Source organism: Neovison vison, chromosome 13 (assembly GCF_020171115.1).
Source record: "Neovison vison isolate M4711 chromosome 13, ASM_NN_V1, whole genome shotgun sequence".
NCBI lineage: Eukaryota > Metazoa > Chordata > Mammalia > Carnivora > Mustelidae > Neogale > Neogale vison.
Window position 1 is genome coordinate 44,830,502 of NC_058103.1, and position 24,437 is coordinate 44,854,938.

The window sequence follows — 24,437 nt, forward strand, 5'->3', positions numbered from 1 at the left end:
GCAGTGAGGAAAAAACCAGGAATTTCTCTAAATGTTCTAAGGAAATGAAAAGGAGAGCCAGGTTGCCCAAGGACGGCATGCATGATGGCTGTAAGGTGAGAGGGATCAGGCCCCAGTTTTGGGGCTGGCGGGATCCAATTAGGAAGCATGAGCACTGTCCAGTGGAGGCTGCTGGAGGGCTCATTACTTTGTCTTATAGGCAAGACAGAAGGTAACTTACAACTTGTTCTCCAGTGTCTGGAAGGCTCAGCGTGAGCATGGGCGTGGAAGAACATGCAAGGTTCTAGTTTGCTTTACGAAAGTTTAGATCATCCCCTCATCAGTGCCCCCCAAAACCCACTCCAAATGTTCTCCTGCCCAGTAAGACACAGGGGAGCGCTCCCTCCTGCTTATGCAGTGAGTCTGTACCACACCAAGACTTGGTTTCCCTTTCGTGCCTAGCTTGGAGGCAGTTCCTCTGAGGCAAAGCCATTTCCGGCTCCTGGTTTGGTGGCCTGGCTCCTTATCTGGGTTCTGCGGGATGCCAGCACAGCCCCAGCCTCACGTGTGTGATCACCCACCCTCCTTTAGTCTTCCCCGCTACCCTCACACCATAAGCTACCTAGCCAGGGACAGGGCCTAGGCGTTTAATAAAGATCTATGGAATGAATGAGTTCTACAATTCTTTAAGTGCCCTTGCCTTCTCTTCTTCCTGGTGCTTTTTGCTGGCTGAAATGTGCCATGTCAGGACTGAAAAACACCAAAGGGTGAGTTGGGGGTTGAAGGGAGGGACGCATAAGAATTTGCACTGCTGAGAGAGGAAATAGCATAAAGGAGAGTTTAGGGGATTGTGGGGCAGTGGCTGGGAAGGAAACCCAGAAGGAGACTGTGCTCGTGAGCGGTGGGTAATCAGACCGTGGAACGGTGGAGGGCCCAACGAACTGGCCTTGGACAGATGCGCCTGTGTGGCAGCTGGAGGGTGGGGACGATGTGAGTGGGGTGGTGGGTGAGGGGGCTAGACCTCTGCCCTGGGTGTCTCCTTTCGCTGGGGCCCACCTCACTTCTGGAGCTCTGGATGCCAACCCAGCAACTGTGAGCAGACTTGGGGTGGGGGGCTTTACCATCTTATTCTAACATAAAAATCCAACAAAAGGACCTCAGTGCTCTTAAACTTCTCTAAAGCCTACACTGTGATTCTTGTCTCTGGGACTCTTTGGAGGGGGTTTTCCCAAAAAGCCACTAGAGTCTCGGGTCTGGTGCGCCTCGCGGCAGCCGGCCAGGCAGGTGGCTGTCCCAGCAGCAGCCCCCAGGACCTGCCCTGCTCCGTCAGGGAGACGGCGCTCACACTGAGTCTAACGGGGCACAGCTCCAGCCTGCCTGGGTCCTCTTGCCAAAGGACATGTGGCTCAACACAATTCCCATAAAAATCACAAATCGAACCACATGGAACATAAACACAAACACATTATTTCTTTTGTACACTCCCCAACCCTCCCCCAAGTTTCCCTGAGTCGAAAGGCAAAAATTTTCAACAGAAAAATTTTAAAAGACTCGAAAACGCCAAGGCGAGGTGGCAGGGCTGGACATTCCCACCTCAGGCTTGGGTCACTCAGGGATTCTTCTAGAGCCAAAGTTTCTCTCAGGCATTCACCCCCACATCAGAGCTCTATCTAGATGAATTTCTAGACACCACCGTGTTACAAGCTGTGCTTAGGTTTGAAACCATCATAGCTGAGTTCTGCCCGGGTATTATTTATGCTTGTCTAGTCTTCAAAAACAAGTTGTTGGAGACCCAAAGGATCACATCACAGAACCTCTGAGAACCATTCCTAAGCAATGAGAAAAACAGTTTTGTGAAACCCATTACTACTCACCTCATGAATTAGACATTTGTCTATGAGCTGTAAATAGGAACTTATATTTTCCTCATCAGGTCTGGAGACCAAGAGCTGTGTGCACACTGTGAGTTAAAAAAAAAAAAAAGATGAATTAGAAACATGTATAACCATTCCAACCTCCAAGATCTGCCCCTGATTTCCTTTCAGGACCAATATTTTGAGAGGTATGTGTGCCTGTGGTTTTATGTAAGGTTCACAAAAAAGGCCAGGAGGCTCCTCATTCCACTGAAGTCAAAGGCTTGGTCGCCACGGGAGCCCTCGCCTTGAGAAGCCCCTTCGGTTAATTCCAGGCATACCATTCTATATTAAGCCTTCTGCAATCCAGCCTGAGACAGACACTCTGGGAGAAGAAGAATGTGGCCATGTCCTGAGCCCTCTCTCAAAAAGAGGCTCCTTTTGAGAAGGGAGTACAAAGGCATCAAAGACCGTGGACATCATCAGAGTGCTGTCTCCATAATTTGATGAATGAACTGCACGCCTCATTTGGAGGCGTGAAGCTCTGGCACATCTTCTAGCACACGAGGTTTGTGGGCACGCACACGAGCAGGACACCTGCTACTCGGTTACTGGAGGGTTATTTTCTCAAAGCGGTAACACACTTACACACATGTTGGTCCACCCACACACGCAAGTAACTGAAGTAATAAAAACAGAGAAGGGTGGGTCTGCAGGTAGAGCACACTGCCGCCCACCCCCCGGCCCCTGAGCTTCCCACAGCCACGCTAGTATGGCCCGTTCGAATCTCGTCCTGGAGGCTCTGATGCTCTGATCTCCATGGGGGTGTTTTGAAGGCCATGGCACAGGTGGTTGGACAGAAGATGTCCATGAGAAGGGAAAATGCCTTACACTCAGGTAGACCATGCTTGAAACCTAGGCATCACGATTCCTTTCTCCCCCTAATTCTGCATACCCACTCTGTTGCAGAATTCTGCAAATCCCATTTATACCCTATCTTTGCATAGAGACTCCCAGTATAGCATTGTTTGTACTAACAAAAATTTGGAGACCGTCTCCATGTCCGTTCTCTGGGGCCCTGTCAAATTATGCCTTATGGGTAACAGTGGAACACGGCATGCAACCTCGGAAAGAGATTGGGTGGTGCTATGGTAGTGACAAAATACTTGAAGTATTCAATGTCGAAATACAAGCTGCAGAAAAACGTGTGAACAACACTTGCTTGTGGATAAAAAGGATACTCGTGTGCTTGTCTAGGACTATTAGGAAGTTTCTGGAGGGGCAGTCCAAACCTGTTTAGAGTGGTCACCTCTGCGGGGGAAGAGGGAGGCACTTGGGGAGAGAGGTTATTTTTCACTTTCCATCATATTGTTTCATTTTGAGTTTTTATGTGGAGCATGAATTGATTTTATAATTTATTTGAAAGTAGCCAAAGTTTAAAAAAGAAGCCATGCCAGAGGAGTTTGGGTGTCTTGAGGGCAGAGCCCAACATGGACCACCATGGTGGACTCAGGCATCCACCCCCACACGTATCTTCACCCTTGGGGTCATCCATTCTAATCCCCCACAGCGAAGAGCCCACTCAGGGGTGGGAGGTCAGGACTCTGAGGCGAGTGGTGGGGGGGAGACCCAGGACCCACCCTGGCCATCAAGCTACTGGCATCTCCCCTCAAAAGGATATCACAGATCATCTCTGAACCAGATTTCTATGGCTGGACATCTTTATTAGGATGTGTATACACCGGGAGTTTCTCACTGCACCTGTAAGACTCAGGTGTCCATTTCTTTTGGTAAAAGCTTGGTTCCTGAAAATGACTGGACAATCAAGAAAAAATTGTTTCTCCTTCCAAAGGAAATGTATGGGCATTCACTGCATTTTTAACATAATCACATTTTCTCGTGCAACACTGCATTCGAGCACAAATTCTTCTAGCGTTGGGACTTTTCAAGGATAATCACGTAATCATGGTGCCATTCATGGGGGAGGCCCAGGGCAGTCCAGGTGGAAAGGGTGCTCTCACCGAGAGGACCACACGAGAATTCTATCCCGCCCTCAAGCAGGCATGAGGCATGGCCATGGTGCCAGCCAGGCACGGTCTCCCATAAGGGCTGACTTCCGCCTGCAGGCCCAAAGGCCCCACAAGCACTCACCCTACCAGGTGGGCCCAGCAAGTCCCTGTCTGAGGGAGCGGGAAAGAAAGGGGACTGGAGTAAGGAAAGGCCTTTGGGGATTAGAGGGTCAGAGTTCAGATCCAAATGACCACCTCTGAACCTCACTCTCCTCATCAGTAAATGGGCTAATGGCCTCGACCCCGACAGGTTTATCCAGCACTCTGGGAAAGCTTCTCAGGGACCCAGGGCTCTGGTTAGTGCTGTTGGAGGTGGAGGGGAAGAGACGGGAGGTGTGAGAATCAGGCTCTACCTTTCCCCATGACACGTGTGAACTGCCCGGGGAGATCCCCCTCCGGCAGCGGGGCGACGGCCAGCTCCCCATCACAGCTACTCAGCTGGTGTGGCTGCAGCCCCCCGCTGGCCCCAGCCGAGGTGGTTGCTGGGACCCCGGTGGCCGAGGCACTGTCTTTGCCATCAGGGCTCTGGCCCTCAGGGCCCATCAGCGAGGGCGGGTGCGGAGCCTGGGGCTCCCGGCGGCAAGCCTCGGGGGTGGTGCTCGGGGAGCTGTAGGCCTTGATAGGAGTCAGGATCATCTGGTGCAGTTCCTGGAGTGGGACGCGCAGGTTGCCCCCCTCGATGATGTCCTGGAGGGTCAGAGGGAGAAGACCTCTGTTAGCAGCAGGAACAGGAGTGACCCAACTGGGTGCCTCCCCTCCCCTTTCCCGAGCTGTTCCCAGACAGGACTCACAGCTGCTGACCCCCTCATCGCAACGTTCTTTGGAAGTGCAATCACTTTAATTTTATCGTCCTAGGATTAGTCCAGGTAGAAAACTTGGAAAATACGGATAGGCATATCCGTATTTGCAGCACCTGTAAATCCCACCAACTAGAGGTGATCATTAAAAGGATGTGGCACGTGGCGCCTGGGTGGCTCAGTGGGTTAAGCCGCTGCCTTCAGCTCGGGTCATGATCCCAGGGTCCTGGGATGGAGTCCCACATCGGGCTCTGCTCATCAGGGAGCCTGCTTCCCCCCCCCTCTCTCTCTGCCTGCCTCTCTGCCTACTTGTGATCTCTGTCAAATAAACAAATAAAATCTTAAAAAAAAAAAAAAAAAAGGACGTGGCACATTTCCTTCCCTGGCGTCTTCAGTGCATTTCTAGAAAAAGCATTTATATCATTGACAGATACAGACTTTAGGAGCTGTATAAGAAAGCTGGGTCACACGGTAACGTCCTGTCCTGCGTATGATTTGTTGTGCAGGAAGGAACCTGGGCACTCCCACCTTCACTCAGCCCCCAACACAGGCATCGCGGGGCAACAGTGAAGGATACATAACGGCTCTAGGGCCCTGCGAGGGCAAAGGCTGAGGCGGGAGCCTGCCGGGAGAGTGTGAGGCAGAGCAAGGTGGCCTGACATGGAGCCGGATGGTGAGGGGAGAGGGCAGGAAATCAGTTCCAAGTTGCTACTGGGGCCTGAGCATAGAGGCATGAATGCTGGAAGTGTTTCTAAATGAGACGGGACATCAGGGAAGGTTTTGAGCAGGGGAGTGACACACTTTGGAAGAATCGTTCTAGAGAGAAATATGTATAATCTATGTGTATAGGATACAGCTGACCCTTGAACAACGTGGGTTTGAACTCTGTGTGGTCCACTTACCTGCAGATTTTTTCAATCAATATGGTGCAGTATTATGAATTTATTTTCTCTCATGATTTTAACTTTTTCTACTCTCTAGCTTACTTTAAGAATACAGAATATAATACATATAACACGCAATATGTGTTAATCCACTCTTCTTGGTATCAATAAAGCCTCCAGTCAACAGTAGGCTATTAGTACTTAAGTTTTGGGGGAGTCAAAAGTTATACATGGATTTTGAACTGCACAGGGGGTGCCTGTCTACCCCATGTTGTTCAAGGATCCCCTGAAGTTATCTATAATATATAAAGGGCTTTATATATTGTAGAATATAGTTGGGTCCTTCTGTACCTACTGTTTGATCTACTGGCCATTATGTATTAGAAAAAGAGTGAAAGTGGATTTTGATTGACATTTATTTGTGCCCCCGATGCTCACGGAGGCACAGAACAGGCTCCAAGTCTGGGGGCCGGGGGTCAGGTCCTGGGAGTCTTGTGGGTATGGTGAGCAGCCTGGCCCTCTGCCCCGCTGCTGTCCCGGTGCTTCTGCAGCAAACCTCTCCCTGGGACCCAGGAAGGACACTGACAATTGGGGCCCTGATTACTAATGAAGTACTTGGTCTTCTGAGAGCCCAGAATAGCAAGGACGTTGCTGTAAAAGCCTGAAGATTTTAGATGGATTTACCATCCATTCCTGGGATCCTCTCTTACCAAGGAAAATTGTTGGATGATGTCAAGGAACACAAACCCACGGAACACAATCACATCTACATCCCGACTTCCCAATCAGTCAATTAGAAAAAGGAAACCTGGGGATGGGAGACTTGGACAGGCAACATTTCAGTTCTAGGCAGTAGACCACCAACAGCCCAGCCCCGTCTTTGGAGGGAACCTGCTTTGCTCAGGACGCTGGAGGCAGAAGCTTAGCTGAGTTGGCACTCAGGGTTATCGAGGAAAGTGAAATGTAAAGTAGCCATCAGAATTGTTTCAGTCTTGTTCAGAGCTACTGTCCACTATTTTAGAGGGGATGGTCCATTTTTCTTTTAAAGAGGAGGGTTTTAGAGTCTACTGCCTTCCTTGTAAGCCTGGCAGATATGGCAGAAGTTAAGACTAGCCTACTGCCTGTGCTGGCAAGCCTGATGTGGGAGCCTGGTGGGGCTGGGGTGGGGCTGGGGGGTGCTCCTGATCACTCCCAGTTGTCCTGCTGCCCAGACTGGACCAGCCTCTTCCAGAGTCTAGGGTGCAGCATGCAAATGGTTCCTTGACTTTGGACATGGTGATCCACCTGGGCACGGTGTATGGAGATAAGCTAGCTGGCCCACAGCAGAAGAACACCCGTTGTCTTTCCCAACTCAACTGTGTGTCAACTGGGGAAACCCTGTGTCAAGGTCCTCCACTTCCGGCCAACTGTGTAGCTGGCACCTAGGACATGGGGGGTTCTGATCTTGTCCCCCTGACTGAGCCAGGGGAGGGGGAAAGGAGAGAGAAGGGATGAAGCTTCCTCCAGAGTGAGGCTGAGTAGGCAGAGCTGGCCAGCCTATTTGGGAGATCACATACCTCCCTGCCACGCTACCCCATGTGCCAGTGACCACTGAGGTGACATTTTGTCACCTGCCACCAAGCAACCCCCGTCTGCTCCTGTCACCTGCCAGAAGGCTTCTGTAGTTACTCAGTGATGGAGGAAGGAGAGTCTGATTATGCTAAGAGCTGAACTCCTAGAAACAGGAAACATACAGGTGCCCCAAGTTCAAATCTCATTTTATTCCACTGGAGACAACTGCCCCAGAAAGGAATCCATAAACCTAATGAATAATGACGGATGCTCTCTGTAAAATATCTTATCAGGAATCATGAGGAGTTTTGTTTTGTTTTGTTTCCCACCCACAGCCTTCAAACTAGTGTCTCCAAGAAAACACCTGGCTACCAACAAGTTAACAATGCCCTTTAGGCCAGCTCCCATGGAGTTACATGTATGACCCTTCAAAATCCATTCTAGAACTTAACACTCCATGCCCAGGTTGGGAAGGAAGCTAGAAAATGGCCCGAGTGGGACTCACTCCAGTGTCCTCAACTCGCTATAGGAATTAATTCTGCATGTTGACAAAAATAGGGAACCAACCCAAGTCTCTATTGATCCTTCAGACAATAAATATAATCCTACATTATAAACACAAAGAGGCAAAATGAAGTTGTCTGTTCACCTATGGGCAGAGCCGAGGAGCCCATGGCGGAGCAGGTACCACGAGACCTGTCCCAGCGCTCCGCTCGGGGGTCACAACTCAGGGCTTGCATGCAGGAAAGGGAGCTACTTGCCGACCCACCCCTTGCCTGGCTTTCTTAGGTCTTGGAAGAAGACTGCTTTGGAAACTTTCACAAGGCTCGTGATGGCAGCAAGGGGCAAATCACCTGGAAGACAGGACTCGGGCAGCCAGCATCCCAGCACTCACACACTGTCCGTGGCCCCACCCTTCCCCCTGCGTGGGAAGCCCTGGACTTCTCATGCAGGAGACAGCAGGCTGGCATTGGCTGAGACCCGCTCCCTCGCCACCTTTCATTCACCAGACCCCAGCTCAGCCCTACTGGGAGCCATGACCTAAAGCAAATTCAGCAGAATCTTCGTCCTAAGATGCTTACTGTTCCTGGGCCCATACAGTGTTAGCATGCTGCTGGGACCCGGAGCTGTGGGAACACAGCCCGTGTGTGTGTGTGTGTGTGTGTGTGTGTGCGCGCGTGTGTGTGCGTGTGTGTGTGTGTGTGTGTCTCCTTTCTCCAGGCCAGGTTCCCAGAGAAGGGTCCACCTTTCACAGTTTCGGAGTCAGTTGCAAAAAAGACAGTGAATGAAAAGCATGGGGGAACATTTTTAGTATCAGAGATCAATGTTGAAAAGTCTGTCCCAGCGACCCGTCTGATCTTCCCTTTTCCTTTTCCACCAGACATCTTTCCCCGATGACCTTCTCACCCATCCACACTCCCTGGCTCACAGGTTTTTGCTCTATCCCTCCATTCTCCTGGCGACCCTCCTCACAGGGGCTACCAGTGACCTGCCGGTGGCTGATTTCGGGGCCTGGGGTGAGTAGTGTTCAGTCCTCGTGGTATGGGACACATTCAGGACCCCTAATGGGATTCCCTCCTGCACACACTATCTCTGACCCTCAGGGCAGCTAAGCCTCTGGCATTGTTCGGTCCCTCCATCTTCTGGTGCTCCTCAGGGTCTGTCCTCGGCTCTTACCACTCAACACACACTTCTGGGAAACCAACTGCCATTTACACACAGATGAACCACAGTGAGTCTTTCAAACCCTTGTGGACTCCAGCGCTGTGCTTCTGGCCACTAACTTGCCCTTTGCGCCGCAGTGTCCCATTGGCACCTCAGACAATCTATCCAGCTGAGCTTCACTTCTCCCGCCCTGGCAACACCTCCTACATTTTGTTTCCAAACGGCACGACACCCAGGCCAATGCCTGGACTTCTGCTAAATGACCTCCCTTGTCCCTCTCCACCTTCACGCCTCCCCGCCTTAGCTCAAGGGACCACCAAGGCTGGCTCTAGGCTCCTACCGGGTCTCCAGCCAGTGCCGGCCCCTCCATGCTCTCCCTCCTCCCCGCAGCAGAGTGCTTGGTTTTATCCCAGGAAGCACCCCCCCCCCCGTCCCCGCCACCAGCCTCGGCCATGGCACCCATCACAGGGGATTGTGAGAGCACCACAATGTCTGTGTGACATATCCGTGTCGCAACATGCATCCAAGCTCCGCAAAGGCAAGAAACACGTATTTCTGTATTACTCACAATTAGTCTCCAGTGGATGGGGGTAAATCTAGTCCAAGGCAGCTGCCTAGTACGTATTCAGTGAGTGAGTGGAAGTGCTCTGGACCTAGAGCTTACCTGCAGCGACTACTGATTATGAACTAGCCACGGGCGGGGTCCCAGCTATCTCCTTAGAAATCTCTGGGTTCTATGTGAGGTAAGAATGCTGTAGGCAGGGGCCTGATGACAGCATTTCCAACAGCATAATCAGCTCAGGACATCTGGGAATGCCAGAGAAAGGGCTGGTGCGAGTCTGTGGGAGGAGACCTAAGTGGCAACACAGTAGGGACAGCTCCCTCCCTCCAAGAGCAGGAGGGTCCTGGGGCCCAGAGGAGAGAGAACAGAGGCAAGGGCCTGAGTCCTCAGTGGATGCAGGATCCCTACCCCCAGGCCATCATTTCCTGAAGGGATGAGCATACCGGTGTCTGAGATCAGGTGTTCTGAGGCAAGGTCAACGCGTTGGTCTGAAACACACACAAGCTTTCTTCCCCCAAAATGTCAAAATAAACTCCTTATCGCTTTTCTCTTGGCCATTAGCGGCCCTCAGACTTTGTGTGACTTTTTTTTTTTTTTTAAAGATTTTATTTATTTATTTGACAGAGAGAGATCACAAGTAGGCAGAGAGGCAGGCAGAGAGAGAGAGGAGGAAGCAGGCTCCCTGCTGAGCAGAGAGCCCGATGCGGGGCTCGATCCCAGGACCCTGAGATCATGACCTGAGCCGAAGGCAGCGGCTTAACCCACTGAGCCACCCAGGCGCCCTTTGTGTGACTTTTGTCATCTTTTTAACAATTCCCATTCCAGTGAGCCTGGCAGAAGGTATTTTTGTGGAATTAATATTATTCAAGGTGTGAAATGGCAACGGGCTTCTCAAAGGCCAGACAGAAAGTGAGCGGCATGTCAGGCCACCTGTGCCACCTTGCTGCTCTTGTGTTTCCACACCGAATTGGCCCAAGGCCACAGGGAGTAGAACAAACAGCAGTTCTGTCTCTGTCCCTCAGGTCGTTGTGTTTCCTCAGTGACAGCGTTCCTGTGAGTTTACGAGGAAAGCTCCAGAGATAAAGGGGGCTGATCCCTCTCTCGCCTAATACTCAGCTGTCTAGTCCTTGGGCAGAACACTTCCTGGGCTTTCTAACAGAGACAGAGAATACTGGCGTTTTCATGGTCGACAACAAAATGGGTTCTTATATTAAAGATGGCAGCAATCACTCAGTCAGACAAACTGCTTGGTAAATGAAACAGAATTAAGAATAGCCTTGGTTTCAGTCAGATAGGTCGCTTGTCATCTGTGATTCACTTTAAGGACAGGCCTCTCAGTACGGACGTGCATGTGAGTAGTCTCTCCCCATCTATCTATCTCAAGGCTTTCAAAACCACCTTCCTTATAAAGTTATATATGCATATTCTGTAAGTATATGTTACTTTATATTTTATGAGATATGCATTCAGGGTAGCTTTATATATTCTATGTAAAATTATACACACACATCTTTGTAAATCCGTTAAAAAAAACTCCTGTTGCATTATAAAATTTTTACGTGCTCACAGAACTTGTGTTAGCCGCCCAAGCTCCATATTTTCTTGCCTTCCAAAGGCACCCTGGGATTGCGAGAGGACATCACTGCTCAGGCTGTGCAGGGAGCACATGCCTATGGAGCTCCCAGCCCGCCAATCCCAACCACCTCCCAACAGCAGTGCCTGCACCAGAATTCCAGGTTGGGGCACAGGCAACACGGGAATGAGTCTTGCTCTCTTTTGCCCCTCAGATGAAATCATAAAGTCACCAAATCCCCAAAATGGTATTGGTACGAGGGCGATGTCTGGATACAAAGATAGGAAGAGAACCTGTGTAGGCAGCAAACAAAAAGAGACAGTGGCAGCTGGTAAGTGCTTATCACCCCAGTGATTCTGATGCCTTCTGTTGAAGCCAGAGTCTCCCAGGATGGCCAGTCACCGGCTGCCTAGACCCAGGGAATAAGTACATGGCAGAGGTCAGGTTACACAGGAGTGTGGATAACCGGGAAACTTGACTTTAAAATCCTTTCATTCTTTTTCTGCCTTTGGTAGGAAAACAAGGTGAAAAACTCTGCAAGGTACATCTACCCATGACACCTTCAGCCGAGACTTTTCCCATCATGGCGGCAGAGACACACCCTCCCTGGCGGTCACTCACCCTTTCCAAAGACTTAAGGAGGTTTTGTCTTTCTTTGAGCTTCTGAATACTGATGACAATTTTGTGTCTTGCACCTTTGGTAACATTCTGTAATTAAATAAAAGTTACACTTAAAAACATATTTTTAAGAATCAGTTTAGAGCTCCTGGAGGCTATTCAGTACTTCACTGTCTTCTTGGTTCCTACGTTTGTGGACTAGTAAATATCCATCAGTCCCCTCGGTCACAAACCTCTCCTTACTAAATGTTCTAAGTACATCTGGCTATACATTTGCCTGTGTCCTTTGGCTGTGACCTTTAGGAGAGAAGAGAGAGAGAAAACTAGAACAGCCAATTACCCACCCAGCATAAAATTTCTTGTCTTCAATGATCATTTTAAAGTTATACACTCTTCTCTGTATTTTGTCATTTCATTCCCACCCAAGGTTGCTTGAAGGTTCCAATCCCATACAGAGCTTCATTGTTTTCTTAAAACTTTCCTGGGTTTCCCCATCTCTGAAGTCTGGTAATGGTTCTCACCAGGTACCGTACAATACAGGGTAATTTTTGGCAGTTTACAGCTCATCTTTGGTCTCCATAAGGAAAACAAGAATAGAAAAGAACCTAAAACACTTGTTCAGTCATCACTTGAGCTAAATGAGGAGGATTCACAGTTAGGGTTGTGGATTTTGTCTTAACGGTGTGCAGTGGTGAGCCCAAGGATTTAGTTCAGTGCTTGTTGATTAGAGATACAGCAAAGTTCCAAACAGGAGGTCCTTTCTTAAGTCAGGTCTCTAAGGCAAACTTCTGGTGACTTCTTCTTACACCGACTCATAGGATTCCTCTTACAGAAGGAAAAGATGGGAACACCAGAGGCATCTCCTTCAGAGATATTAACACTCAAGTGATAGCAAAACTCATTCTCTAACATGAAGTGCTGAGGGCAGATTTCTCTTTAGCCTTGACTTCGGGTTCAAGTGAATTAAATTACTCTGCATGCCTCTGGCTTTGCCCTCTCTGTCAATTAGGTCTTGTTTTTTCTCAAGTCAAATAACTGAGGACTTAGATTTTTTTTTTCTTAACTCTGACCCAAACAGCAAAAAATGCTCTTAGAAGTAGGTCTCATCAATCCCTGGGATTGATTAAGGAACAATCAAGATCTAAAAAGTGGTGCAAGAAGTGGTAAGAAGTTGAAATTAGTGCTTTTCATTCTCCTAGAATGTACAGTGACTTTGGGCTTTGCCTTGCATCTCAATACTGGTATTCAGCCAGGCCTGCAGAGGTTAACTGAGGGTACTGAAGATGCAATGGGAAACCAGCATCTGCTGGGAGGTAGGAGTCGAGACCAGTGTTGCCCCAAAGGGTACAATCTCCTCTTCCTGCGAAGGAAATATTATTAGCCTGTTCAGACATTTAATTCTTTTAAATCATTGCTCAAAAGAAACTGAGGTCAATTTGAAACATGCAAATGGCATTTTAAATAAGGGAAACAAAGACATCAGTCAGATTTATTTATTTGAGCACAGCATGGTAGGAAACATGGTCAGTTTGGGGGGGTATGTTGACTGGCCTAGCCTTTGGCATCCAGACTTGGGCAAAGATGCCTGAGAAGGAAGGGGAAACTTTGTTCTTTTATGGCACTCAAAAGGGAAATGAAACCAGAGACCTAGGGTAATCCCATTCTCTGCGTCAGTCCCATGTTATTCAAGGTAGTTAGAAGAAAGAAATGTTTGGCACCACTTACTCTGATCTCAACTATGTCCAATCTGAACATGTTCTTGGAAAAGTGCTGGGGAAGGTCTGAGGGACTTGGTGTTTCTAATTACTACCTACTAGAAGTTAGCTGATTTCTTATCAGACTGGACAACAGACAACTAATCTGTCATAGTCCAAACAACCCCTTGTCCCACAGATGGAGGGAGGGGGTAGGAAAAGCAAGGGCAGGGACCCAGACTCTTTGGGGCCTTGGTCAGATGTTCTTTCTAGGCCACTCTACCTTGAACTTAGAGCATGCACCTAGGTATTACCTTTTTCATACTCTTTCTCACTGAGCCTTATTTGCCTTCCAGTTATCTGTTGGTCCCCCACCTCCTACTGGACGCTGAAGACAAGAACTCAGCCTTACTCACCACATAATGTGGGCCAGCACCTGGCAGTTCCTAGAACAAGGCAAGCTACTGGGTGGAGATAGGTATGTCTTGAGCTGGAACTTCAGGTTCCACCTGGCGCAACTTCTCAGGGAATGGTCACCTGCACCCCTTACCTGAGCCTCCAGCTGGCACTCGGTAAGGGCCATCATTTCCTCATAGGTCATCTGGGAGAAAAGCGCAGCGTACTTGTGCAGGCGGAGACTTTTTAACCAGGCTGGAACATCTGCAGGGCAAGGTGCGCGAGAGATGGGGAGAGAAATTGAAAGGGAACAGGAAGAGATGACAAAAGATGTGGGAATAGAGAGAGGACAGGAGGGTGATGGTCAGAGGGGAAAAAAGAAGAAAAAAACCCTTTATGTTACTACTTGTTCAATTCCATTTTGGCAACAAATTATGGACTTCGAAGTCTTGGTCTAGCCCTGACATTCCCACTGTCAGGCTCCCTTCTTCTATTTTAGACTAGGGGTTGCTACCTTGGGGTCCGTGGGCTGCAGGGCATATAGGAATTCCCTAGAATTATATCCCAATTTGTGAATATAGGAGTATTTTTCTGGACAGAGGTCATCCATAGCTTCCATAAGATCCTCAAAATGGTTCATGGCCAAAAACATGACAAAAACCACTGCTTTGGCCAGACTATTTATTACTGATTTGGAAAGAGGTGACTTGCAATGTTAAAACTACATAGGATGAGGCTTCCTCTCCAAGATTTCCTTTTAGGTTCAGTGTAGCTCTCCATGTGTTCTTTCTGCCACTTCCACAGAAAAGAGCTAACCCAGGCAACTGTGAGAGTCCATGGGTGGAGTTGCTGTCATTCTTAGCCTAATCTTTCTTCTGCCTTTTTCCACCCCAGCGGGAATAAGGGCATCCTAGACTCCAAAACTATTACTCCAGTGTGTGTGTGTCTGTGTGTCTGTGTGCGCGCGCGCGCGCGTGCGATGACCATTTCTCCAGGCCATGGAATGTGTCTGGATGTGTCTCAGACCTTTTCCTTGAATATTAACCACAAATATACCAGGACTGGAAAGGCCCCCAAATTCGCTAGATCATAGGATAATAGAATCTCCAAAGCATATCTGAAATAAGCCCACATTTTGGATTCTAGAGTTGGAAAATTAAATAGTAACTGCATCAAGATCCATGAGAATTACCACCTTGCTAAGTTCAACCAAAACAAAGCACTTGCCCCTGCTCTTTTAATTCAGAGTTTTTGAGCAAATAGGATCTTTGAAAATTCTTTAGAATCTCCTTCCCCCACCCTTCACCCATTTCACCGATGGGAAAGTTAAGTCATTGTCTAGGTCATGGAGCAAGCATATGATGAAATGGGGCTAGAACCAGGCCTCCTGCCTCATGGCTTTTTCCTGCCTTGTATCAACTTCTTGTGAGAGGAGGACCACACAGTCCATCAGTGGTAGGGCTGGGGAAACAATGACATCAAAGTACTTTGAAATGTTAAAGCACTGGGTAAATGTTATTCACGTCTCCTATCAAGTATTATCCATTACTAGCCATGTTGATCACAAGATGCTATTGTGCCAAGTGCTTTATTATGAGGCACTGACGAACACCCAGAGTAAGTGGGAAATTTCCAATTTCCAATTTTTAAAGTAGTTAACTTTGATTGATGAAGAAAACTGGCCCACTCTGTAATCAGGCCCAGCCCCCCCTGCAGAACCTGACCTAGGCTTATGGAATGTGGGTATTTGATATCTCCCCAAATTCAAAGATTACAAGGGGAGGGTAGGCCTGGTAAGATTACCTCATGATCTGCCATAATGTGAAGGCTAAAGAAGGGGAACCTGTAGAGAAACAGAACTGGATATCCTCAATGCCTTTTGAAGAACAAACTCAGTCATCTTAGGCAAGAAATCAATTTGATTCTGAACTTCTAGGCCCTTCCTTCTACCATGACAAGCACAGAGTCCCTCTGGGACCATCAGGAACCACAAAGAGATAAGGCTTCCCCAGGCACATAGTACCAACTACTTAAGTCCTCCTTGACTCAAACTGTGGTTGCATAGATTCCAGGCCCTGCCAGCTCAGTTTCTGGTACTTTCCCTCCTGCGGCATCCTGGACCCATCTTACCAGACTTTATTCTCCACCATGTTTTTTTGTTGAATCAATGCTGATCCTTCTGCAGTGTGAGCAGCAAATAACCACAGCTCCAGCTTTGGGGCCAGTGACTTGTCAACGCTTTGGCATCAGGTTTCATGTTGGCTACTCACGTCTTTGAAAAGTCCCAACTTTCTGCTCAGAAAACTCAGTGATCATGATTCAGCAAAGTCTGAGTGACCCCATGGCACACTTGGGCATAATCTGTCACAGAGTATGGAGCATCTCATGGGCCAGACTTTTCACCGGTGCCCTAGTGTTATCAGGCAAAAGCCACTCATGGTAAAACAGAATCCTGAGCTACTAAATCATGTCAAAAGAAGTGGGTATTTTAAGCCAAGAGGGCAATATGGTGTTTTGAGAGTTGGGGACAGTAGGGTACAAATCTTGACTCAGCAAGACTAGCACTCCAGTCAGTACCAGCTCCTTTCTATAAAAGATTTGGATAACTAGAATTCCTGTCAGGGGGTTGGAAGAGCCCGCCTCATCCATTTAGTGAAAATGTGGGCCAGAGGGAGTTGTCTTCCTATCAACTTCACAACATGGTGAGTTAGGCCTTCTGGAGAATTTATTTGTGTATATCTTCCTGGTAAGCACCCATTGGCCACTGTTCCCTGAGGCAGGCACATGTTGACTCTGCTTGTACAGCAAGTGTCTCCATGCCTTGCTTGGTGTTCCATGCTTAAAGAGCTCTCCTTCCTCAAACATGAACAAAGAAGAGAAAATTCCAGTTCTTAAGAACACAGTCTATTAATCTTTCACCCCCTGCTTGGAGACAAGGCACCTTCTTTTGCCAGGGATTAAAACAAAACTCCTTTAAGAGGGAAAAAAAAAAACCAGAGAGGTGTGCACCCGCACCATTCCACTCCTCCCAAGCCAGGAATTCCAATAATTTGGATGCTAGATTCTGTTAAGATGCTACCCAGAGATGAAGACTAACTGAAAATTCAGATCCTTTCCCATGGTCCAGGTGCTACAGGTGGATGCAAAGCTGAGAACCATCTCATATAACCTCAGACATTATTTCTTCATTCTGAAGAGCTATGGCTATGGTTGAACGAAAAGACAAGTAGGGGTGTTTCTCAATTGGGGGCATGCATGCCTCCTGGGCTCCCCCCTCTAACTGGCACACAGCCATTTAGCCTCCACTGGGCTGCTTCTGCTGGACTTGCCAACGGAGGTCCCAGACTAGAAACTCACTCTCTTACGCAGTGTGAGAAAGATTAAGATGCTTTTGCTATATGCCGGGTTGACTTCCTTGCCACGTGTGACCATCCTGATATTTGCCCACTCAACCCTTATTGAGTGTTTTCTATGGGGGCCAGGCATGTCCCTGCCATCAAATAGATTTTAATCCAGAGAGAATGACTGACTCAAACAATACATTTATAACAGTTGTAGAACAAGTGCTAGGTCAACTCCAAGTTCGGGGTGGGCACAGAACAATGAGCATTTTTATTTCCCTTGGGGAGTGAGGGATAACTTCACAGTAGGAGCAGCCTGGAAATCACTGGGCAGAACACGGTGAGGAAGCCTCTCTGGAAGCAGGAACGGCATATTAGCAAAGCACAGAGCCAACAGAGCATTTGGCGCTGAGCAAACACTTGGGTGGGTGATAGAGAATGGCTAGTACAAGGTGGAGCACACAGGGTCTGATGATTGAGATCCGTAATGCTGAAAAAAGGAGGGTAGACCTGGTCTTTGGTGATGAGGAACTGCTGAAATCTGAGCAACAGAGGCACAATCCGATGAGGATATTAGAAAGATGATGGCTGTCCATGTAAAGGCTGGACTGGAGGATGTGGGAATGGATTAACTGAAGCCCTGGGAGATGGCTTGGAAGGGCAGTAGCAAGGAATAGGATAAAAATGGGTAGTATCTGAAGATCAGGGAAGAACAGAGGAGCCACAGATTTGGGGTGACAAGGGAGAAATGATGAGGTCCACTTCATGTCAGCTGAGTATCACTGCCTTTGAGCCATCTAGGGCTCAGAGTCGATAGGACAAGATCTCTGAAGAGAGGTCTGAACGGGAGAACTTGTCAGCAGCATATGGTGGTGACTTTAAGCCATGGAAGTGGTAAGATCAGTCAGGGAAAGAACATGGAGTGAGAACAGGGGTGATCCAAGATAGAGCCTTGGGAGCATGAGGTATTTAGGGGAAGGGATGAGAAGAGAAGCCTAGGAAGAAAACTGGGAGGACAAATCCAAAGGGTAGGTTCTGGGAGAAAGTATCACCATTCATATGCAGATGGTGGGTCCCCAAGCACCATCCTTCATGAAGTCCTTCACTGTCCATCCTTCATGAAGCTCCTTCTAGATCTTGCTGCAGTCCACAGTGGTTTATCTCCACATGGCCATTTTTGGTAATAGCGCTACACTCAATTTTTATATGCTCTATGTTTACCTGCTGGTCTTTACCAATGGGTTCAATTTCCAATTATGTTGGTTTGCCATAGAGAAGCTTTGTGGCACGTACAACAGCTCACACAGAGGCTAAGGTCCAATTAGAACCTGAGTTACTTTTTTCAAATGTTTGCTTCCAGAATGGCTGCATATACCATTCAATGGGCCATGCGTCAACTGCCTCACAAAGAGGCTCCACAAGAATGAAAGATGGAACCAATACTGCAGAAGGGCCCAATATGGGAAGACTTGTAAGGGCAGGGAGTAAGGTGCCACTGGAAGAGAGAAACATGAACAGCCTTGGTTTCCACAATAAGCCTCACCCGTGGTGGTCCTGGTACCTGCAGACAGGAGAGCAACTTCCATTCACCACAGAGAGCTGAGACAACTCTCTCTCTCTCCCCAAGATACAAGCGCATACTTGATCTTTGAGGGAGAGAAGAGGAAACCAGCTGAGGGTAAGAAGAGGCGTACTTTTCAGTGTTGAAGTGAGAGGGTAAAGATTCCTTTCAAAAACAAAGCAGAAGTTCAGGAACGGCATCAATATTATGGAAGCCTGTCTACTTTTGGTCAGAGTGGAAGGAGCAGCCCAATGCTGCTCCAGCCTCTGAGCAAAAGAAAGACACGCCTTGGTCTCTGATTCTTGGGAGCTGAGAGTGTGTTCCTCAATCCTGGGAAACGTCTGCTGTGGCCTCCAAGAAGGGCTCACCTTGATGGGGAGCCTGTGTGGGTCTCAGAAGGAATGGTTTGAGTAAAATACCAACTTAGACCGTTCAATTACAAACACAGGAATTAAATTTCTCAATGTTTCCGTGAGCTGTGACACTCCTAAGTGGTGTTCTACATGCAGCCTGTTTTGCGTCATTAAGTGGCGGCTGGGTTCCACGTGGAAAGCTGCCCTCCCCAAGCCTGCACAGTTCTTCAAGCACCACAGCTGAAGACCCATGCTTGGTAAGGAATGGTGATTAAAAGACTTCTATCTTTTAGAATTTGGGGGAATCCTGAAACTTTGCAACGGGCCTCTGGCCTATCTGAGAAGAGGGGGCACAATCTGAGCCCATGAGGACCTGCCCATGCAGGATATAGGCTGGCATTTGAGAATAAAGAGAGTGAAGGGAATTTACTAACTCTTGGCCTTCAAGTTAGATGAATTCAAGACAGCGTCTAGAAAGTCAACATTCAGAACATGGTGGCTTGTTTCCAGGAGAGCCATGCTGAGAAGAGTCCCGGCCAACTCCCAGCCCATCACTCATACCCTTACGATCCTAGAAATGCTGGAGTCACCACTTTTCTCACAAAGCTTTATCTTAAAGGTTCTTCATCTTAAAAAGGATCACACTTGTCAATAATTTTTCTAATCGCATTCTAAGACAGGTAGAGAAGTTCAAAGGTTTATATTTCAAAACCAACTCGAAACCCCAAACTGGCTACTTCAGAACAGGCAATGCATTTCCTTCACTGTGAGCGAAAAAAAAGTTTACTTCAGTTTCATTGAAGATGCCCAAGAAAAGGCAACCAAGCCTATACTCCCAGTCGCTGGTTCCCTCCACTCTTAACTGCTAGGTTTCTATCAAGGTAACTGGAGCCACAGGTTTCTTTTGAATCTGTATGATGTCTGAATACAAACAATGTAACAGTTTCTATTACCTCCATATTTTGAGTACCACACATCGTAAGGCAACCCAGTCAACGTCCACTCCTGATGGTGAGGCTGAAGCTCGTGTCAAGATAAACAGCCCCCGACCTCCACCCCTCTCCTGCTGACAGCTGTGACGAGAAAGTCATGGGGCCTGCCACTTTTAGGAGCCCGAATCTATGGGCCTTACTAGCTAGAAATCTGGAATGGAGTCTCCACACCAGCTTCCCCACAGGCAGTCAGAGTGCTAACCTGCACAGGTGGGGAGAGAAGCTGGGGCTTAGGGAGACCAGCCAGGGAAGAACATGGCACACTGAGGTCTGGCTCAGCTCCTCAGAGTGTCCTACTGGTTTCCAGACTCACCAGGCCCCACACTGGCCCAGGATCTGTTTCTTCTCCTCTGTTCTCTTTGCTATAGAGGACACCGCGGGCTATCCAGCTGCCCCGGCAGGATCCTGGGCATCGTCCTAAATTCCTCCCGCTCCTGCGCGGTCTACTTTCAAGAGGACACATTCAATTCCGAGCTGTCTCGGTTCTCTCGCACAAAGACCATGCCCACACACTCCTTGGACTCCGTTGTCACTGCTGCTTCCCTTGGTCCCATCTCTTTTTCCTCCTCTTTTACTAAACAGCCCCCACCTCTCAGCTGGTTTCCCAAATCAGAATCCCCTGCTCCTCCTCCCTTCCATGCCCCCCTCCCCATCTTCCACTAGGGTCCGATTTCTCAGGAGCAAAGGTAAGTAGGTCATTCTGCTACTAAATGCCCTTGACAGCTTCTGTGAACGCCAAACCTTTTGCAAAGCCTGGCTTTCCCCTCTCCAGACTCCTTCCCATGTCCTTTTGACCTTCAAGCTATAGGAGGTACTCGATTGATCTGTCTCATCACCATGCTTTTCTTGCATCCTTTTCCCTCTGCACAGAGTGCCCTTCCCTCACCTTATGTATTTGGCTAACATGTAATTAGGCTCCAAGACTCAGGTCCAGGCCTCTCCTCCTCAGGAACTTCCCTTGACGTCTCTCGACTTGGCATCAGGGCCGTCCTTGGTGCCTACCCTGACCCAGGGCAAGTCTCCAAAGACAAGACAATTTCATAGCTGTGCACCTGCGTCCAGTCCGTGTTTGTTGCTCATGGGATGGGGACTCCCATGAGGCAGGTCCCATCTCTTTCTTCTCTGTGTCCCCAGTAAACTAGTCCAAGCCTCTCTCAGCAGGTGCTTAAAAGCCAACTGACTTGATAAGAACTAAAGTAAAACCCATGAACCAGTCTTTCTTCCCTTCTCTCTGCTTCCATAGAACACCGCCCCACCACCCATTGACAGCCTTGGCCTTTTGAGAAGTCTTTGGATGTCATGTCTCTACATTATTTCTGAGCACATGATGCTGCTATGAGGGGCAGATGTGTTTCCCCAACCAACAGACTTCTGCTCATCTAGGTTTCTCTTCCTTGCAGGAAATTAGGGGAATGTCTTTTTTCTTCCTCTGGGTCACCTGAAGGCTTTGCATGAGAGAAGAGGCAAGGGAGCCGAGGGAAAGGAGGGTATTATGATTGAGAAGCAACCTGGAAATCATGAATCTTTCCCCTGGGATAAGTCACAGTGATGTTTCTGCCAACAACGAGGACAACTGAATTTAGAAACCCCCATCAGCATATCTGGGCCAACAATGTATAACCAGTAGCCTCCACGGGGCACGTTAAGGGGGAAACTCCTATTCCTGTTGTTTCCTACTTCAGTTCGTTAATTTCTCGAGTAGCTGATCCCACTCCTGCTTCAGCCTGAGATTAATCTGAGATCCCTACCCGGAGGGACAGCCAATCTGGGCTTTGGAGCTGACTTACGTCTTCGGGATGATATTTACTATAAAAGGAAAAACAAAGCAAAGCAGGCAGATGATGTTATTCCCCGGAGAGCGCAAGCTGGTCTACTTGGGAGAGAACTTTGCGACGACCCCTGACAGGGTGCTGACCCCAAAACAAAAAGAGGGGCGAGATCAGATCGATGTTCGTGAAAAATTAAAAAAAGAAGAATACTGGGCTGCGAGCTTTATTTCACACTCTTGACCCAAGAGGCCCATTCCTAAGGGACAATTCATAGCCAGGCCTGGCCAGTTTGTCCAGATGAAAAGGAAGGAAGAGATGAACACTGTGTTTCCACAAGGTATGCACAGCTGTTGGCAAGAAAGATGAATTCACACTAAATTAAGCTCAATTATGGCGACTTTTTATTCTTTCCCCAAGGTGCAGGGAGAGGGCTGACACGCATCCTCTGGAGAATTGGAACTCCTCCAAATTCAACTACAGATTCCTTGTTGTTTCTGTAAACCAGGCTTTTAAAAGAACTTTAGAAAAATAGCAATTTACTGATGGTGTCCTCAGGTGGACCAGAAAGTAGCCTAAAAGGGCTGATACTCCTGCCAAAAATCCTGGTTACGTGGAAGAAGGGGATGTGGATCTGAGGGCAAGAGCTGGCTCTTTTTAGAAGCGTTTCATTTGATTTCATATTTCATTTCTCAGAAAGTATGAATTAATTTGGAAACTTAAACCTGTGTCTGCTCTCGGACTTGGGAACCAAATGAGAAACTCTTGAGCTGGGCCTGGTGAGGGCTGCCTCCTGGGCACTGTCCCGGGAGGCCACCCTGTACAGGCTTCACTGACGGAGTTGCTGTCTCGAGAAGACATCTCCAGGCACCGCGGGGGGGCTGCCTTCGGCCCCCCACATTCTGGGAGGCCGCTGTTTCAGGTGTGGACGTTTCTATGATTTGACCTATCAGCTGAACTACAAACACACTTTTCCCACAAATACAACTCTCCGTTGTTTCTCCTGCCTTCTTTCAAATATGTTTTGCCCTCTAATTTGCTACAGACTTTATATTTTGAATCCTGATCCAGTTCTTTGGGAAAAGGACAGTTTGCTAGGTCAGCAGAAGGTGGGTGTATATAGGAAAGAGTCTTCGGTTTTACCTGGTCACCAAATCCCTTGGGCCTATAAAGAAAATCTTGGATGTAAGAGCTTATCTCTGCCACTTTCTGACTGAAGGATCTCTGAGGAGACAATTCTTATCAATTCTAAAGAAAAGAATAGAAGATGCTTACATAGGGGATATTCCCTGAACTTTGGAATATTTTGGCTTGTATTCTAAAACAGCAATAAGAAGTTTATTTGGGTTTTCTGTCATTTTTTTCTCACCTCAAAACAACAGCACATTATGAGCACACCTTTACCTACTTTGGGAGGATGTTGAAGGTATACATTAAAGCTGAAAAAAAGAACGAATGAATGAATGTACAGAAGGAAGGAAGAAAGAAAAGGACAAGGAAGAAAGGAAAGAAAGCAGACCTCTGATAATCAGACAGGACCAGCATTCCTCTCTGGGAGATGTCTGTATCCCAGAGAACAATCTTCTTGTAGGACCCTCCTTGCCCTTGAACACAAGGGCCAAGGCCTCCTTCCCATAGTCACCGATTAGAACCACACGTACACTTTCTTGGAAATGTGCTGCCCAGTCACTCCACTAGGCCTAGGAAGAAGCTAGTCCAGAGGAACGACTGGCCCTGCCTCCTGGGGTCCCTCGGGTACTTGGGGGGTCCCCGTGACAGATGTCCTACAGGCTTACCTAAAACATGGCTGAGGCTCATTGGTTACCCGTCACCTGGGGCTCAGCTGCGAGAGCACAGAACCATACAGCATGAACTCAGAAATGAGTTTTGCTAGGTCTCCAAAATTATGACACATTCCCTCGAAAACTGTGAAAGAGAAAGAGGACACACATCCCCTCCATGCCAAAATGAGCCATTGTTTGTGCTGTCTGTTAAACACCTTGAAAGACCCACTTGTATCAGCGGAAGAAAGCATCAAGACACATCCCACTCACTCTGGGCACTCACCATGGGATGGGGGTGGCATGGGAGCATACGGGCCTGCCGCTGAGGGAGAGGAATGTTCAAGGAAGGCACCAGGGAAGGAACTTCCGGCAGCTTTGTTCCCCTAATGGACAGGCTCCCTGCGTCAGCCTGGTGGTCTCACACAACTGGCCCCTGGGTGGTCATGGGTGTCTCTCTGTGCTACGCTTCCATGGCGGGGAAGGGACTTGGTGCAGAGACTCCTACATCAACACAGCCTTCTCGAGGGAAAGGCTGGAGACAGCCGGTCCTCAGGACTCTGGATGCCCGCAAAGAGGGCCGCTCTCAGAGGCCCCCTGCAGTCTTGTACTCCCAGAAGCAAGGCTAATTACTGTTTCTCCATCTAAATCTGTTATTCCTGGGTCTCTGACGAGCATCTTTCCCCGAGGACTTCCCAGACTTTGAACAACTTGGCGTCTAAAAATACAAAACGCACGTATCCTCTTTGAACCTGTCGAGGGTAATTTGGCAATCTCTGTCTCCTGATGAGTAGCTTAAGAAGAGGCTAGATTTACAGGGCAATGTACAAACATTTATTTATGCTGCACGAGAAGGCCTTTATCACTGTACGCGAAGCTGTTCTCAGGCTTAACACCCTGACATAGATTCTCAGTGGTACTGTGTTCACGTTCCTTAAACAGGTGCAGAGGAAAGGGTTTAAAAGTTTCTTTGCATATCAAAAGAAAAGGGAGAGAGAAAGG

General features: G+C 48.3%; 1 protein-coding gene across 2 annotated transcripts in view; it reads right to left on the reverse strand.

Annotated features, from left to right (window-relative positions):
• SAMD4A (sterile alpha motif domain containing 4A) overlaps positions 1-24,437 on the reverse strand; it is a 206,551-nt gene that overhangs the window by 27,355 nt on the left and 154,759 nt on the right. For both annotated transcript variants that reach the window (XM_044229759.1, XM_044229758.1), the window contains 4 exons: positions 13,796-13,905; positions 11,555-11,641; positions 4,255-4,588; positions 1,854-1,939 (listed from right to left, as the gene is read on the reverse strand). In XM_044229759.1, the coding sequence (XP_044085694.1) occupies positions 1,854-1,939; positions 4,255-4,588; positions 11,555-11,641; positions 13,796-13,905 (617 nt within the window). The remainder of the gene's footprint in view (positions 1-1,853; positions 1,940-4,254; positions 4,589-11,554; positions 11,642-13,795; positions 13,906-24,437) is intronic.